Source organism: Letharia lupina (genome assembly GCF_014066315.1).
Source record: "Letharia lupina isolate WasteWater1 chromosome Unknown contig_25, whole genome shotgun sequence".
Lineage (NCBI taxonomy): Eukaryota > Fungi > Ascomycota > Lecanoromycetes > Lecanorales > Parmeliaceae > Letharia > Letharia lupina.
Window position 1 is genome coordinate 185,527 of NW_023502994.1, and position 16,999 is coordinate 202,525.

Genomic DNA, 16,999 nt, shown 5'->3' on the forward strand with positions numbered 1-16,999 from the left:
TCCTCCACTCATAATAGCACTTTACCCTTGGCACAAATTAGCACAAATTGGCACAAAGAAAGACATCGGCTGGAAAAAGCCTCTATCAATGCATGCTCATCAATCCGAATCATCTCGTCCAGTAGAAGAAGAAGAAGAAGAAGAAGAAGAAGAAGAAAGAAAATACGTAGTTCACTAATTCACAAGAGGAGCACTTGAAAGCTTGATTAACGATTACTAATGCAAATTCACAACACACAGCGCATTTGAGTGACTTGCAGCGCCAACTCAGATCGCGCTAAGCGCCCTGTGTCTCTTCGCGATAAGTCGTCCTACCGCAAACACCGATCAACTTCTCATGTTTTGTCTCTTTGACCTGGACCAACCAAGCTCAATTTGTCTCTCCTTTCCCCTTCAAATTCAGCTACCATGTCCACACTAATGTACCCAAGGTATCCTAGCCGATAACAGACATAGATAACTGAACTCATGAAACAGTCGAAACTTCCAGGGGAGGAACCAGCCACGCTGCAAGAGTGGGGGTCCAAACCACAAGAAGAATTGCAGCTTCCGGTATTCGCAGGCCTCACTAATCTGCTCGCCATGAGCCACCAAGCAGGTGTGATGGACAACAGAGATGCTATCGATGGAGCAAAGACAACAAATGCCTTTGAAGCCAACATTGATATCACTAAGGTCGCGCAAGCAGCTATTGGCTATAGGCCAAAGAATCATCAAGCATCCGATATGGAAAGCATTAAGGCATTGCTACGAAATTTTCTAGATGATATCAAAGAACCCCAAACAGAGCGCTCTTCCTACTTCGATGGGCTTCTTTCACAGTGGCTCGAGATATGGCGGAAAGATCGAACTCACAGTCATCTAATCTACGTTCTGGGCGATCGCAGTGAGCAGTACGAAGGTCGGTTGCTCGACTACCACGACTTAGAGACTATTGACAAAATCAAGACACGCCTCCTTGAGCAACAATGCTTGCAACGGGGTGTTTGCCTTCACCTGGCGAAGATGACGAGTGCAGTCAACACGGATCCTGACGATGCCTTCGAGTTGAAGATGGCTATCAGTCTTCACGAGATACGTGATCTCAGTGGGGGACTACTTGGCAACAAGCCTGTTGCTGTGGGCAGGGAGAGTCTTCTCCAGAAAGGCATTTTGAAGCAGAGATACCACCAACGAATCGCACGTCAAAACCCTTATCCCAGTCCCACCGACGGAACCCCATCCGTCCAGACAGATACCGCGAAGAGCTTCCAGGATTGGGTAAGTCCGTCCCACATTCATCTGCGTTACTCCCGTCAAGATTTCGTCTCACACCTTACAGGTATTGTTGATCATGCCGGAAGGCTACCGATTTAAGTTCTTGACGGCCAACGCTGATCCTGAGGCGCTTCATGACTGGATCAAAACACAATCAGCAGACCTACCGCCATCGGAAACCGATCTAGCAGGGGCGGATCCAAACGCGCGTTGGGGCTTGGGATTGGCGTGCAAGACTCAGTTGAACAATATCGGCGCATGGCTTACCACTGGCTCGAGCCGTGGAATTGTTCGAGAACACAAAGAGCAATCTGCAATGCTAGAAGCCGTTTTTCGCGCCTCTATCAGACTTCGAGACTCAGACCTTTTCCAAAAGGCCGTCACTTTGAATCCAAGTATGCTATCCTTGGACATGTGGGAAGAATTGGGTAGCACAATGGAGCTAGCTCAGTTCTTCTCGTATCGGAGCTTGTGAGCAGTCAGATTTTTGTCAATGCTGCCAACGTTATCGCTGACTGGACGTCCAGTCTCAATCAAGCATTAACGAAGATCAACTCTTTTCAGGATCGCTACATCATCTTACAGAGCATTTGTGTGGGATGCGAGAAACAGAACGAGCCGCAAGAGATTATGAAGAATGTCCACAAATGGATTCCAGACCACATCGAGCAGGCATTGAATGAGATAGACCGAGTTGAGGAGAACGATGGGGCTATGCTCGTCCTGGTCGCCAAGAGATTCGCCAAGGAGATTCCCATGCATCGGTAAGGGCTGACACCATACTGCAGTAAATGCACGGCTGAAATTAGCAGGTTCATTTCCTTCGCAAAGAGACATAGCTCCAGTCATGCCTTTGCCATCGAGTTTGCTTTCTTTCTTTACGATGAGCTTGTTGAGGGTACAATGGACGCGGGATCTGCCAGATATGCTCTTGCCGAGATACTCTCCGCCTCAATCCCAGCCTTATGCGCGCGAGGCGCTTACAATTGGTCTCTTTACCAAGGATCCCGATACTCAACGTTTGCCAATGCCACGCCTCAAGAGCAGCAAAGGTTGCAAGCAGACCGCATGGCGCGTTTAGTGCGTTGCTGTCTTACAGTGGGTCTTTACAACGAAGAACATGCACTTCTCCGGTACATGTGGCTAGGCGCAAACGTAGCTGATGCCCCCACCTTACAATACGTCTTCCTACCATATCTCAAGGAGCTACTGGCGGTAATGCAAGACTATCTCATCCCGCTGATGACGCGAATCTACCAATGGCAGTTCCAACAAGTCATATCCCTCTTCATCACCCGCTACATAGGCAAAGAGCCGACACCGCTATCCATGGACCTCACCTGCCCGCCCCTCGGATGTGCGAATTCTACAAGGCCATACGGCTGTCCTACCTGCCTTGAGCTAGACGCTTTCCTAGTAGACCCACACCGGAGAACGGCAGATGTCACAGGCGGCATCGACGCACCGGAGCACGTGGCCGCCCAATTTCAAGGCACCGACTACCTGCAGATGACCGTCATGTCACACAGTGCCGTGAAGATGCTGTCTACGATACGGATTACGAAGAATCTGATCAAGTCCGAGGAGCCGGATGCGAGACACGATTTGTGGAAGGAGAGGGTGATCAAGGCGAATGATCTGATCCAGGCTGTTTGTGGAGATGATGAGTGGAAGATGCTGTTAGGGGAAAAGTATGAGGAGTGTATGGGGTTGAAGGCGGTGAGGGCAGGATGAAGAATGTCATTACCACATGTACTGAGGTGCGGTCCCGCAGTCGAAAGCATCATGAGCGACGGGGACGGACTATCCGAGGAGACTTGCATACGGGCCGATCTTTTTCCCCAAAAAATCGAGCACATACGAGAGCTGATATGGCATAGTTGCATTACTAGTCAGTTCCCACATAATCAACTTAAACCATAACCAGCTTCCAAATCTCGGAAGCAGGCAAATCCGAACCTTGAATTTGACCTCGTATTTTTCGGCAACCTGCATCTGTTTGCCATCTCGCATTTACATTGCTTTGATGCTAAGACGGCTTTGAGCGTCAGCGTCCCAGCCTCCTCCCCTCGATGCGGTCGCTTACGCGCACCAATCTCTCTAGCAATCAAGTCGGCTCTTCGTTTCGGATTGCGAATCCGTTGCTGGAAGTTTGTGTCAAATTTCTTGATGAAGCAGGAGCGGAATTCTACATCGCGCTCGTGTCGTAGGCTGATCAGTAGTTTTTATTAGACGTGCGCTCTATCGAAGTCCCTCGCTGAGAAGATATACATTGGGGCTCCGGGTCCGCTTTACTTCTTCATCTCCTTCGTCTCGTGTGCTACAATTTGGGGGCGTTTTGTTTCTCTTTCCGTCTGTCTAGCTCTTTCTTCTTTCTCTAGAACTTCTTCTCTTGGGTTTTTGAGGTTGGCTTTCGTTAGTCTGTTCTATTATATATATACACCACCCCCAAGACCGTTACCTCATCCTCCTTCTCGGCTTCCAGTCGTCCTCGGTTTGCAGCCGTATGCCGTCTCAGGTGAGTCGCTATCAGCATCCCGTTGCCAGAGCGGTCTCTAGGCTGGCTTTGATCCTTTCTGACAATTCTGCAGCATGGTACGATTGGCGTGCAATGGCGAAAGCTACCGTTCGCCACGCCTGATTTCGGCTCGTCGCCCGAGTTTGCGACTCACAACCCAATGCCTTCGGGGCATGGAGGATCGGCAGCATGTTACACCTGGGCCGCTAACGTCTGTGGACAAATCTTACCAACTGTCTACGAGAGAGACTCGCCGCTCATCTCGAACATGATAGCTGCCGCTAAGGTCTTCGGAATTAGCTTTGCTGCTTATGCCGCCAGCGCAAAATCTACCGAGTGCGACAAGCTCAACATGGCCAGAAATGCCACTGCAGCAGCCTTTGATGCCAGCAGCCGTCGTGTTCGGCTTTTGGAGGCTTCCTCTACCACTTTCAACTTCCTCCACAGCGACATACTCCAAGCATACTTTTGTGCATTGGCCAACTCCTTGGCTGCTTATGCAGCCAAAGCAAAGTCTGCCTACCGGGACTCTGAAAGGCCGTGGACCTCACAGTCTTCGCCCATGAGTGAGGCCTGGAACCGTGTTCTTTACCACAGGGGCAGAGCCTGTTGACTGGAAAATCAGCACCGCATCCTTTCCTGGAGCAACCAAAATTGCACATTGTCTGGTCATGCAATAGCGGCCCAGTCTCTTTGTCCGTCTCACGACGTTTCCTATCAGACAATGCGACCTCGAACAAGACCAGGTTATCCCGAAAAGCGAGAAGTACTCCGACGAGCGCTGTTGCGGTACACCAGGTACCGGACGCCGATGCCCAACACAACTGCAGCCAGGCAACAAACCTTGCGGATGCGGTCAGCCGCAATGTCCGCCTGGATTTTGGCTGTGACCATTCGCATGGTGATGGTGATCAAGGTGGCCAGATCATGTGTCAGGTGAGGCTAGACAAAGCGAGTGACGGCCAGCGCACGGCGACAAAGGGGTTCTGGACATTATTTGGGCTGTCACTGCCTGGATTATCGGCACCGCCTGGCTTCTTCTTGGGTCATGTTCTCACCACGGGTGGAGATTCCCACAGTACACACCCACCCATATCAATACCTGGCATGAACACCACACCGCCACGGACACAGCCGAAAACTGGCCGGCAGGAGATGACGATAGGCTCGCCAATTCCGGGGAACGTCTGAGTGTTGAACAAGTCCAGATACCAATCTCTACGTGTTATGAGCCTCGGGGTCATTCGGGTAAGTCAAGTCATACCATATCACTGCTTATCTCATCACTTCGAACTCAGTAATTGATAACGCCGTCTAGACATTAGAGATCCCTACAATATTTCCCATTCAGGAGAAACAACATCCCCTGCCCCTGCCTGGTAGCTCTAACCCATGTCTTCCCACCACAGCACCAGCAGCCATCACGCCTTCTACTGCCTCCAATGTCGGTCAACGGAACTGGCTCGCGCTCCCAGCGAATGGTACCCCATGTGCGCGCAATACTAGGCCTGGAAACGGTGATGAACCAAAATCTCACAAGGCCCTGATTGAATTAATCAGCCTAACACAGATCGTGATCACGGCAACCAGTATTCCGCCTGATACGTTTGTCATGCTTACTGAGGACATCTCCTAGGAGCATTAGCTCCCCGTTCGCCAAGGTCTTTGGGAAATCCGCCAAGTGGCAGGTCCTCAACACTGGATGGAGTTCTTTAAGCACGTGGGCAATAACCCTAACCCTAAGGCTTCTTCTTGGGGTCATACTCTACCCTTTTCGCTTCACCTTTCGCCTATCCTACCGCCTCTTCCACGGCCCCAATGGACCTCCACTGGGTCGGTCCCTGTCGTGCCCACTGCTCCTGATGAAGCAACACCGGCGCCAGCGCGACACCCTCGACGCCCTCGACCGCGCAGCCGCTCACGCGGGCGCCTTCGTCCGGAAAGTCGGGCCCTTCCTCCCCCGCACGGAACGCGAGTTGCTGGAGCTCGATGCGCGGTTTGGGCGCATCGCCGCGGGTGGTGCCGGGACGGTTCATAGTGTTGGAATCAGCCAATAGGAGGCCAGCATGGCTACACTGATAAGTTCCAATAGGTGTTATTACTACTCCTCATGGTGGCAATGACACAAGTGGCAAATCGCCTTAGCGTGGGCTTCACACCATGAACAGGTAGTCCACCTCCATCCTTCTTACATCCTTCATAGAACATCACAATAGAATACTTATTCTACATGCATATGAGACCACTAAATGCACACATTATCCAATACACAGGCGCGGAGGATGATTCGGATGAGCAGGGATTGGATGGGCTGGAGAATGGGGAAAGGTGGTGAAGGGTGGTAGACAAATTATGCATGGACGTGGAGCTTGTTGAAAATTAGGGACCGGCAGACGGGGAGCTAATGAGAGTGGGAAATCCCACAATATCCGCACATAGATGGGGCTATGTCACCCACCGCTTCCTCGTCCCCCTTCTCCTCATTTTCTGCATTGGTACTTTACTCGGGTCCTTTACAAGACCATATGCAGTCCTGGCAGTTGTATCTCATCAACCCCAGGCCCCAATATCTGGCCCTCCCACAACTCAAGATACAAGCGCTTACCATGTTACCAACCCCCCTCGATCTCCACGCGTACACAGCCATCGATCCCGTTTCAGATATGCTCTCGCCACATATCCCCAAAAACGACAGTCTCGATGCCCTAATCCTTAGCCACAAACCACCATCTTATCCGTGGATTGGCCATGTATCTTTGGCCATAATGTATCTCGCTCCTCGCCCAGACTCCTGCGAAGGCCATCAAGTCCCGCTCTGTGTTTCGAAGTTCGAGCCCTTCATGATCTACATTCAGCGTAGAGAGTTCAAGACTCCTCGCCTCTTGCTTCCAGTCCACTCCGAGCTCTCCTTTTCCCCGAATTGTAGTCCTCCAACCGGTTCTTCAAGCACTTGGGACGGAACTTCTGTCCTTGGTGCACACATTTCATTGTGGGCCCTTTTACAGTTCAATATGTGGAACAAAGTTCATCATCTAAGCGGCAATCTGTCTATTCACCTTTTGACCGAACTTGTCAGCGAAGTAGTTGATCGATAAGGCGCGATTGAAAAAAAACGGTGAAAACGAAGTTACACCATATCCGCATTCAGCACCTACGCCAGTGGACCACTACATAGAATCTTGGCACTCGACGTCTAGCACCTCAATGACGATGCCACCATTACTACTACATGGAATTGTGGTTCCGATGTACTGAAACTGAGAAGGTGCTTAACAAAAGACAATGATTTTACTAACAGATCAGGCCAAGCTGAAGGGCTCAGAAAGGATACCTCGTATCTCTGCAATCACTTCATGATTCAGTGAGTACATGCACACGCGGCCGTTGCTGGCTACTAATGATGACTTGGACCAGGCGCTTGAGTTTAGAGGTCCGTTACTTTATTCGTCACTCTTGGATTTTGCCTATGATTCACTCTTGCAATCAAATACCAAGAATTAGAGATCTTCGAAGTCGTAGCGTCGTGTCTGGGACCTGTCTCCAGATTGACTTCCAGATACAGGGCATGCTTGAGGAAGAGGCTCGCGCATTGAAGGACTTGCAGGCTCAAGGACAGCGTTAGTACGGATCAGCGAGGTATAAAATGAGGCAAAAGAATGACCATTGTCCAGTTCAGCACGTAGTGCTACCACTTGCCTCTAGCCGAGCACCTGGAAAACCCTTTCCAAGGAACAACTACGCTTTCAATCATGATTCGAGACACCGTTACTCCAAGGGGTTACTCCAAGGGCCGTTGGCGATACCCGCTGTTGTCCCACCAGAACCACAAGTTGACAGACGCCGAGGTTGAGCTTCTACCGTACTGCAAAGCACTGCTTGAAAATATCCGAAAACTCGCATTGGGCATTCGAGCCTACTACCGAGGTCTCATTTGGGTGAGTCGCCTTTGACTGCATCTGCTTCAATTGCCTGGTGGACTTCACAGACCGTTTCCCTGAACTTCATGTAGACAGGGAGATTCACTGCTGGCAGCTTCACAGGGGATGTGTTGACCTTCACCAGGACAATCAATGAAGCTTTTCCAGTTAAAGTCATCTATATACATATCCAGTCTCAATTGGAATCATCATATACACGGTGAGAATCGATGCGTCACTACAAAAAGAGGTGTAATACTAACAGGAGTTGACTAGACACAGACTTGGGAATACGTACAACAGTATAAATACCAGACCAACTTCGTCAGCCTTCTCTTCCACTTTCTCAGAAATCACTCCAAGCCTCTAAAAGTACTACCCAAGACATCAACAAAAGTGAGTGACACCAACCAATACCTGATTTGCTTCACAATCTCACAGTGTCATTCCACGCTGTGAATGACATGATGTGGAAGACCAAAGAACAGGGCACCGATACCCTTCAGCTCCGACAGCCCCTCGAAAGGGATTTCGTGCGCTGAACAATGGCAATTCAAATGGCCCTTGAAAGCCAATGCAAATGACTTATGCTGACAAACATCATGGAGTGCAACTTGTGGCAGGACTACATGAGCGTTGAGACCGAAGCTAGACCAAGTGGGAACTGAATTCTCACAACCCAATCCGAAATTCGCCTTTACAGCCAACCGTGCAGCATGCTCATGCTAATCTGTTACCACTGTTGACAAAATTCTGACTTTGGCTCTAATGTTGCTGGCTTTACAGCACCAACATGCGATTGCACGCAGGACCAAAGGAGATTGTTCTTGTACCGATGGAGACACTGGTCATGGAAGACTGAGGCGGCGACATAATCGACATAATCGAGATCTTCGAGAGGCAGGATCGAGATGAACATGAAGCGGGACGGGTTGTCACTTTTGCTTGTCACTTTGGCATCTCCTTGTGAAGACGTGAAGTCGCTGTAGTGTCTCGCTTGGCTTCTTCTACATCTTTCATCATAAACTCATGTCTAAAGCTCGTTTCAGGGAAGGCGGTATGGAGGAACATCCTTGATCTGCCTCTATCTCGAACTCTCATTGTTTGTCGCGAACGCACTTTGACAGCTGCTTCGAACCACAACTGCCATACTTCTTTACACTTCTGAAATTGATATAGTCCGTTGCGACTTTCAAGACCCAGTGTATCTACTTTGAGCTCTATGGTAAAAAACCAGCAGACGCTTCACATTACATTCACTCCCAGCATCCAGTCCACACCACATTCAGAAATCCCGGTATATAGGGTTCGACATCTACTCTGGTAGCCCTTACCGAGAACTTCTAGTGATCTCCATCGTTCTTGGCTGGGCGCATGCAAATCAACATCACGCTCCGTAATTGTTGTGGCAAACGCTGAGGAGCTGCAACAACATTTGCAACCAGTCGTCGACCCCAGGCAAACTTGTGGAGGAGTACTGCAACGATCACGAGTACAAGTGCCCTAATCACGCTGTGGCTTACTACCGTGGTGCTAGTGCCAAGGGTTGAGAGTCTGCAACCAGATGGGGGCTATTTACCCACATCGAAAGTCAATCAACACGTTGTCAACACTTAGCTCAGTCGTGGGAGATTGTTTACTCATTCATGATTACTATCATGCATTCTATGTGGCAGGAAATTCTCTTCCAACCTTCAATCATCTGGATTAGCCACCATTTGCCTGGTTGTTTCTCTCTGGTTATGGCCTCAATCTCCTTGCTTGTTCTCCTGGATGGTCACTCGCATGACTCCCTTTACAGTTTGCAATCTCCCAACTCTCTGGTCGTTTCACCTCTGCCACTACATATTCACCTCTGATCTGCTACTTGTGACCTTCAGCTCCTTGCTTGCTTGTCTCTGTCATCATTTGCCTAATTCGGCTTCTCTGCAGATGACCTTCGTCACTTGCTTGTTTCCCCATCTCTAGGTTTTCAACTTTGTACTTCTGCTTACAAAAGGGCAGCATTTTACACGTTTTGCTCTCATCCATAAGCTTGTTGGGAACACACAACCCACTGTACGATTGCTCCAAAATCCCTCACGGCTTAATCCATGTCTTTCTGACTGGTTCTTCTCGATAGTGGAAGCAGCGCGCTCCACGGTTTCACTGATCTTTACGAGAGCTGATAAACAGCCGGAGCCTAGGGGCAAATTACAAAATCATACCCCAAACTATGAGATTCTTACAAATTCATACCCCATCTTACATTTTCATACCCCTCACCAAAATCCGAAGAAGACTGGAGTAGAGGAAACGCCAGGCCAAAAGTATCAGAAACGACAGTCCGCACTTACCAGGAACCCGCGAGATGTTTTGGTGTTGGATGCTGATAAGATTTTTACGAGCGACCGATTGCTAGCAGGATACCTTGGTTTGGAATCGACTTCAGAGCTTACAACGTTTGCAGACAATGGAGCCAACGCGAAAGTTTTCACGGCATGGTGGAAGGGCAGGGAGAACGGGTTTGGGGTCAAAGGGAAGGGGAAGTCGACTTCATACGCGCAAGTGGACATTTTCACCGCCTTGCGTGGCGAGGATACATATTGGACAGGCCTGACTTCTCTCCCTTTGCCCAGCTTCTTAGGGTTAGGACACTTGATGAGGAGATCTAAATATTCCAGTCTAAGGAACCATTTACTTGCCATAGTGCAAGAGCGGTATCGTTCGAGACAAGCTACATTTCGCTATGGACATCAAAGATTCGGCAATGATACACAACAATACACATCTCATCCCCAACGTTGACTGCCAATCCGTGACATTCCATGAGGGATTGTATACCTCGACGAGCGCTTCGACGAGGGTTGACATGACACAGAAACAATGGAGACGTTTCTCGAACTTCTTGAAGGAAGACCTAACCTCATGCTACCCATTGACTACTCGCAGCAGGCTACACATATCGGCCTTCACGCCAATCGCACTTCGTCACAACGATGTGGCATGAACCCAACGCGAGTTGGGCAGTATCCTGGCGGGCTGCTGTTGGGGATACGTCATATGTCTTTCGTTTTCCCCCTTCAGCATATGCCTAGCTAGCTTCCTGCGTCGGTGTTGTGATACGGTGTTGAGACACCTGGTGAATGACGTGAGGAACTTAAGAGACCAACAGTATGGAGCAAAGATGCTGGGCTTACGTACTGCACTCGCGAATACAAATTGAGGCTTTGTGAAGCGAAAGTCGTCCTATTCTCTGGTGTCCCGAATCTTCTTAATTTTCTGGATCAGTGCCCTGAGGACTGCGGCGAAGAGATCCGCATTCCCATCGATGAGCGGTCTAAACGGCTGCGAGCATACCAAAGGCGAGACTGGTCAGGTTACCATCGCCATTCCACATCCGAAAGCCATTTTCTGACCCCGGCGACGAGTGATGGGTTCGGGATTGCTGGTTAACGCCGAAGCCTGTGCCCTTACTGAAGGCGGTAGGGCCGGTAGCCAGCGATCAGTGCAACGGGACCACTTTCGCGACGTCCAGCTCTGCTCTGGAGACAGGACGAGTTCTGCCGACAAAAGCTTCTAGTTTCACGGTGCCTGCCATCTCCCACCGGAACAAATGAAGATAGCCTCAAAGCTCCTCTTTTCAGCCATCATGAGACTCATGCCCGGGGACAACCACTGATCAAATGCCAAAGCCCAGACATTGGGCAAGCCTTTCACCAAATTCCACAGTATGGAGGGTCTTGCTTATATGAAGGTGCGGCTTTGCTAGAGGATCATGGTAGGAACCAATCGCAGGCTCGGATGCGGGAACAGAGGGGCATCTGATGCTGGGCAGGAGACGTGTTTGGAGCTCAGTCCATGGACAAGCTTCTCTCTCTGCCTATTTCCAAACCCGGCAAAGCTGCGTTCAGGCTAAAGAAGGCATAGTACGACTCAGAAGGTCCTCTGAAGACTATGAGAAACGCATAGAGCAGATGGCTGAGAATGATCTCTACGACAGCTACAAGCAAAAGCACGGTGCCGCTATAGAGAACAAGGCACAGAAGGATGTGGAGGAGGAGATGCGTCAAAATATCCGGTAGCAAGAGATTGGCCAATACAAGAAGTAGCTAGAGGCTAAAGTCAACAAGGAGTGGATGGAGAAGACTCGGCTGGAGATACGAACCAGCATCGAGGCTGAATACGAGCTGAAGCTTGAGCACTTCCTGGGATGATGAGTGGTTGGGTGCTAGGACTCTGGTGAATTGATGTCAGGATGCTTTGCTAGGATGTTGCTACCCCGACTTCTCATTTACATGGCTACATTGCTACAGGGCCTCCTAGGAAGGGCCGGCTAGGTGTCCGCTTGAAGGAGAGAAAGCTTTCTGATGCTCAGGCTTGGGATCTGAATGGTGAGGGTTGGTGCTAGGAGGTTGACTACGGATTTCCTTGGCTTTTCGTTTGCTACAGCCCGTTACGACTCAATGATTACTCTCTGCTTGATCGATCTAGGGTTTTGCTTGAGGATGAAGGAACCTATGGTGCTATAGGTCTGCCTGTTACGACACTTTTACACCTCGCGTGGTAGCTCGCCTTTACAAAATGGGGACGCCTGTAGGGGTTGCAATTGCCTCTGAAATTGCAGCCTCTAGGGCTATGCCACATATCGTTAGCTTAGCTATTTACATCTCCGGTAGCAAGTGATGTCTGGCTTGCATACATTGGCGACCTTATGGAAGAGAAGGTTATGGAGAGGGAAGGTATTGGTGACCATGGTACGTATTGCGATAGTGGAATGGACTGTCCTCGCTAACATCGGAATCTAGAGCACTGAGTTCTGGGTATGATACTGGTTTTGTAATCGGCATTCAACTGGCGAAGAGGGTGTCCAAGCAGGCAGCTGTAACGCTTGCTTTTCTAAATCTCTTTACTGAAGCAAATTTCTTGATGATCTATTTCAAGTGAATAGAGCTCAGAATGCGTACTTCTACCTACTTACGGTGGCGACTTTTTGAAGTCGACGTGATCGTTTCTCTGGCGCTTTGAGTGGATATCGATGCCAATTCTATCCTTAGGTTGGAGAAATAGAAGATCTCTCCCGCCTACATCATTATCTCTAAATATATCATCTACGTTATGGCACGGGCATCAAGAAAAGAAGCCACACTAGTAATACATCATTAATGCACTCTGTCATTGGGGGAGGTGTCAGTAGCTGGCGGTCTTGTCAGGTTGGAGCAGGTTCAATCGTTCGACGAGTATCAACCTCGTCGCTTGAAAGCCTCAGAATGAAGCGAAGATGGCTTTGTGCTCTGTGGTAGCAATTTCACTGTGGCGGTTAGGAAAAGTGCAGGCAGGCGAAAAAGCTGGAAGAGTAGGAGCTTACCCAACTCAACATTCTCAATTAAAAACAGACCATCAAGACCAACTGGAAGAGAATCCTACGAGAGATCAACGTAGGTAAGAAGCAGGTCGAAGCGGCAATAAGGAATTCAGATAGTCGAGTCCTGTCTCTGAAAGAGTGAACCTGGCCAACCCGGAACAACTGCCCTGGTGTTCGAGCCACAACTATTCAGCCGTTCAGTGCAGGGGACCCCTTGGAGGTGGATCCGGTATGACAAGGTCCGATAGGGCGTCCAGATGTGTTATGACGACAGTATTCCTATTGGAAAAGTGGGCCGCGGTTAAGCGAGTGGTTTCACACACTCCTATCCTAAGAAAATCCTGTATCTTACCCAAAGACACAACGTTCACTCGGACACACTCAACAAGACGCACCAAAAAGCTTCTTTCTTTCGAGCAGACAGCTTACCTATTTAACCCTACCTTGTCCTATCCTCGCGGCATCTTTTTCTCGATCCTCTCTGTCACCCTCATTTGCAATGAATTCCGCATTCAGAAGCAAATACGCAGCCCTCTTGAACGAGGACTGGGTCAAACTTGGGTACCAATCTGAACATGCTGAACATGGTCTAGGATTGACAAACCAAGTGCACCCTATCTTCCAGCGCACCCAAGCATTGAGGCCACGAGGTGCAGAGCACATCTGGCCCCAATACAAATCAGAGGGCGAATACGATGCAATGTGCGCTGAGATGGGTACCGTCTTTCAGCTGGCCTCCAAAATGCTCGAATCACCAAAGAGCTTGGAGTTCCTCTACCAAGTTGCCTACAGCCCTCGAAAAGTTTCGAACGTAGGCTTCGGCAACCAAGGACGCCCGTGCAAAGAGTTTGGGTGGACCGATCCGCCATTTACGGGGCGTCAAATGGCCAGGAATGCTCTTCGTCACCTCTCACGTTCCCTTACCTTCGAAATTGGGGATCCTGAAGCCGACCCTGAAGTCCAAGGCTCTTTTGCAGTGACCGCCGCAACCCTGGTGCATTTTGGGGCAGGGGTGGCGATAGACGATGTCTCAAGGAAAACGGGTATGGCGAGCAGGATCACTCTCAACGGGTCTTGGATCCTCAAGCTCAAGGAGCTTGATGCTCAAGAGGGAGACACCACATCTCAGAAGCTGAGCCTTCAAGTGAAGATGGCGATAACACTATGTCACGAAATCGCTGTAAGTACATTTCCTTGTTCTTCGAAGGCTATGAGAGGCAGCTCTTGAGTACCCACCAATGCTGCTGGTAGCTATCTCACCTACTCTCTATTATATACATGCTGACTTTAAGGTTTCTAGCATGCTCTTGCTTTTGCTGTGAATCGTGAGTATTTAGAGATGTCAATCAGACATTACAACGCCGCCGACCAGGCACACAAAGAGGGCAGAGCGTACGAGTACCCGGTCCAGGAGTTGCGTACCGACGAGCCATACTACAGAAAAGAAACAATGGCAGAGATTGGCAATAGCTGGGAGAACCAGGTCTTCGGTGGGAAGATCAACTGGTCCGGAAACTTAAGTGATCCTCTCTTCGTCAGCAAATGGCCTTCGTTCCTTACCAGCGACGACGACTACTGTCCAACACGTGGGAAGGAAAAGCGTACCGCGAGGAAATACGTCGTATCCCTCCACTTCATTCGAAACATGCACCGGCAGGGCTTCTGGGACAACGTGAGGTCTGAGCATACCAATGCTCTGTACATTAAGAAGACTGTCGGGATTGAATACGGTAATCCAGATACAGAGGCTATTTCAGTCAACTCCAGTGAGATCAACTGGCCTCATGACGAGGAGAATTCCAGCCGCGTGTCTAGGGAGAAGGATGGTCAGACAATTCCGGATCCGTCAGATTCGCGTGCGAATGAAACGGCGGAAGAACGGAGGGTATGAAGAATGACGATAGTGGATATGTGGCTGTCTTTGGCTGGAGGTAAAGCTCTCTTCCACGTCCACCCATGAGAGCGATTTCGCTGATTTTCCAAGGCCTCACAGAATGTGACCCCATACATATACATAATACCACAATGTCAAGTCTCCACGTCTATCCTTCTTTGAGTTGTATTCTCGCTACTTCGAAGCCTTGTGAGGCCGGCGCTTATTATCTTCATCCAGTGCATCTACACTGCTTCGAGTCGCATGCTATTGTCTTTATAGAGTCGTGTCAGGGAATGGTATCTGGACCAAGTCAAAACCTGTTGCTTTGAAATCTGAGTCACAGATAGTCCTGCCAATACGTCAGACCCCCAAAGCCAATTTATCAATGTAGAGCCCCTATAACGGAGCCGTGGCAGTTGCCCAAAGCGTTTATAAACCTAATCTTTCGAAGGACCCCGCACGCCGTTTAAGCGGGATATTTTCAGTCCTGCAGTGAAAGCTCGGAGAATTCTTCTGTCTTACCTTTCAAGACCTACATCTTGTCGTCCACTTCGACGCATCACATAAGACAGATTAGACTGCTTTAACTTCCACATCAGACTCTCCATCAAATAGCTCGTTCTGAGATAGATCTATCTTCTCGGTCTCCTTCTCCTCTTCGCGCCTTCCCTAAATCAGCGTCTGTCGCATTTTCCTTGTTTCGCGACGGATCTCTCCCTTCTTATCTCTTCTCGAGCCGAATCCAAGACTCGTAATGGATACCCAAGCCAGGAACAAGATAGGGGTGCTCAAGCCCGAGGACTGGAAGAAGCTGGGTTACTCCGATTCCACAACACCCAACGACGACACTGAGGGTCTGACCAACGAGATCGACCCAATCTTTCATTACACTCACCCATCGCTGAGCGTTCCAATATGGCATCCTCTCACTAATGCTGAATACGAAGACTACCTAGTGGACATAAGGCAGATGCTCCAGCTAGCATCGTTGTTTCTCCGGTCTCCGCCAAGCCTGAACGCCGACTACGACCTCTATTACAGCCCACGGGTATATCCGAAAAAGCGTGTGAACTTTGAGGGCCAGCCAGTGCTAGAGTTCCGTCATGTTGAAACGACAGAGGCCTATTGGCCGGAGCGAAGAGACCTGGCCAACGCTGCGCTCGACCGGCTTGCGGGTGTAGTAAGCTTTCGGGTTGTTTCAGAGAAGGAAAACCCCGACATGGCGGGTGTCATTGGTTTGAACACGCTCTTTCTTGGGGTACATCCACGCGGAGTGAACATCCAGGATGATACGGACTTGGCCAAAGGCATCGGCTCGACGGTCTGGATCCACGAAAGACTGATAACCGAACTCAGGCGGTTACGCAACGAAAAAGGTGTCGACAACACCCTCAAAGTTTGCAGCCTTACGGTAAAAGGAGCTGCAACAATCTGCCACGAGCTCTTCCACGCAAAGTATATGGCAACCGACTCGCCATTGCTCAGAGACACACTAGAGGAAACAAGCCTTCGCAGGCATGCGGCTATGACGAAGAGCGGACGTCAGAAGGAGGATGTACAGAGCAACGAGCCTTTGCATGAGGATGATACCGACGCAGAAGTGGGGTACGTCTGGGAGAAGTATGTTTTTGGTGGCCACATTCACTTCGAAGGGGACGTAGACAAGTGCCTCTTCTTTAGCAAGTGGCCATCCTACTGGGCCAGCAAAAACTACCACAGAAGGGGTCTGTGGCGCAAGATGATGACGAGGTATGTTGTGACGATGCACTACATCTTGAACCTTCTCAGGCAGGGATTTTGGGACGACATGAAAGAGGGGGATCTCACTGCCCTCCAAATCAAAAAATGGATCGGCATCAGAACGAGCTGCCCATATTCTGAACTTGAAGACCCTGATTGGAATATTAACGACTCAAGCGAGGGCGAGTATCCACTGGTTCGCCCCTCTTTACTAAGAATCTGCAGAGAAAAGGCTGGCGAGGAACTGCAAGTGTCGAGAGCGAACGAATCAAGGGAAGAGCGGATCGATCGACAGCTCTGGGAACAGACTGAGGCACGCAGCTAATATCTGGTCGATTCCCAAGGAT

The 16,999-nt window shown here is 49.8% G+C and overlaps 5 protein-coding genes across 5 annotated transcripts; 4 read left to right on the forward strand and 1 right to left on the reverse strand.

The window, feature by feature from the left end:
- Window positions 1-468: 468 nt before the first annotated feature.
- HO133_006574 (uncharacterized protein) lies at window positions 469-4,966 on the forward strand (the record flags this gene model as incomplete). Its single annotated transcript, XM_037297472.1, is given in 6 exon segments — window positions 469-1,260; window positions 1,322-1,728; window positions 1,785-2,021; window positions 2,070-2,976; window positions 3,849-4,358; window positions 4,373-4,966. The coding sequence occupies 6 exon segments, from the start codon at window positions 469-471 to the stop codon at window positions 4,964-4,966; spliced, it is 3,447 nt and encodes a 1,148-aa protein (XP_037147182.1).
- A 311-nt stretch (window positions 4,967-5,277) lies between these two features.
- Window positions 5,278-5,811, reverse strand: HO133_006575 (uncharacterized protein; the record flags this gene model as incomplete). The annotated part of the gene is made up of 2 exons (XM_037297473.1): window positions 5,278-5,283; window positions 5,575-5,811. The coding sequence occupies 2 exons, from the start codon at window positions 5,809-5,811 to the stop codon at window positions 5,278-5,280; spliced, it is 243 nt and encodes an 80-aa protein (XP_037147183.1).
- A 5,593-nt stretch (window positions 5,812-11,404) lies between these two features.
- Window positions 11,405-11,756, forward strand: HO133_006576 (uncharacterized protein; the record flags this gene model as incomplete). The annotated part of the gene is made up of 2 exons (XM_037297474.1): window positions 11,405-11,428; window positions 11,457-11,756. 2 exons carry the CDS (start codon window positions 11,405-11,407, stop codon window positions 11,754-11,756), a joined length of 324 nt encoding a protein of 107 aa, XP_037147184.1.
- A 1,779-nt stretch (window positions 11,757-13,535) lies between these two features.
- On the forward strand, window positions 13,536-14,927 carry HO133_006577 (uncharacterized protein; the record flags this gene model as incomplete). The annotated part of the gene is made up of 2 exons (XM_037297475.1): window positions 13,536-14,216; window positions 14,337-14,927. The coding sequence occupies 2 exons, from the start codon at window positions 13,536-13,538 to the stop codon at window positions 14,925-14,927; spliced, it is 1,272 nt and encodes a 423-aa protein (XP_037147185.1).
- A 739-nt stretch (window positions 14,928-15,666) lies between these two features.
- HO133_006578 (uncharacterized protein) lies at window positions 15,667-16,977 on the forward strand (the record flags this gene model as incomplete). The annotated part of the gene is made up of 1 exon (XM_037297476.1): window positions 15,667-16,977. The coding sequence occupies one exon, from the start codon at window positions 15,667-15,669 to the stop codon at window positions 16,975-16,977; it is 1,311 nt and encodes a 436-aa protein (XP_037147186.1).
- Window positions 16,978-16,999: the final 22 nt, after the last annotated feature.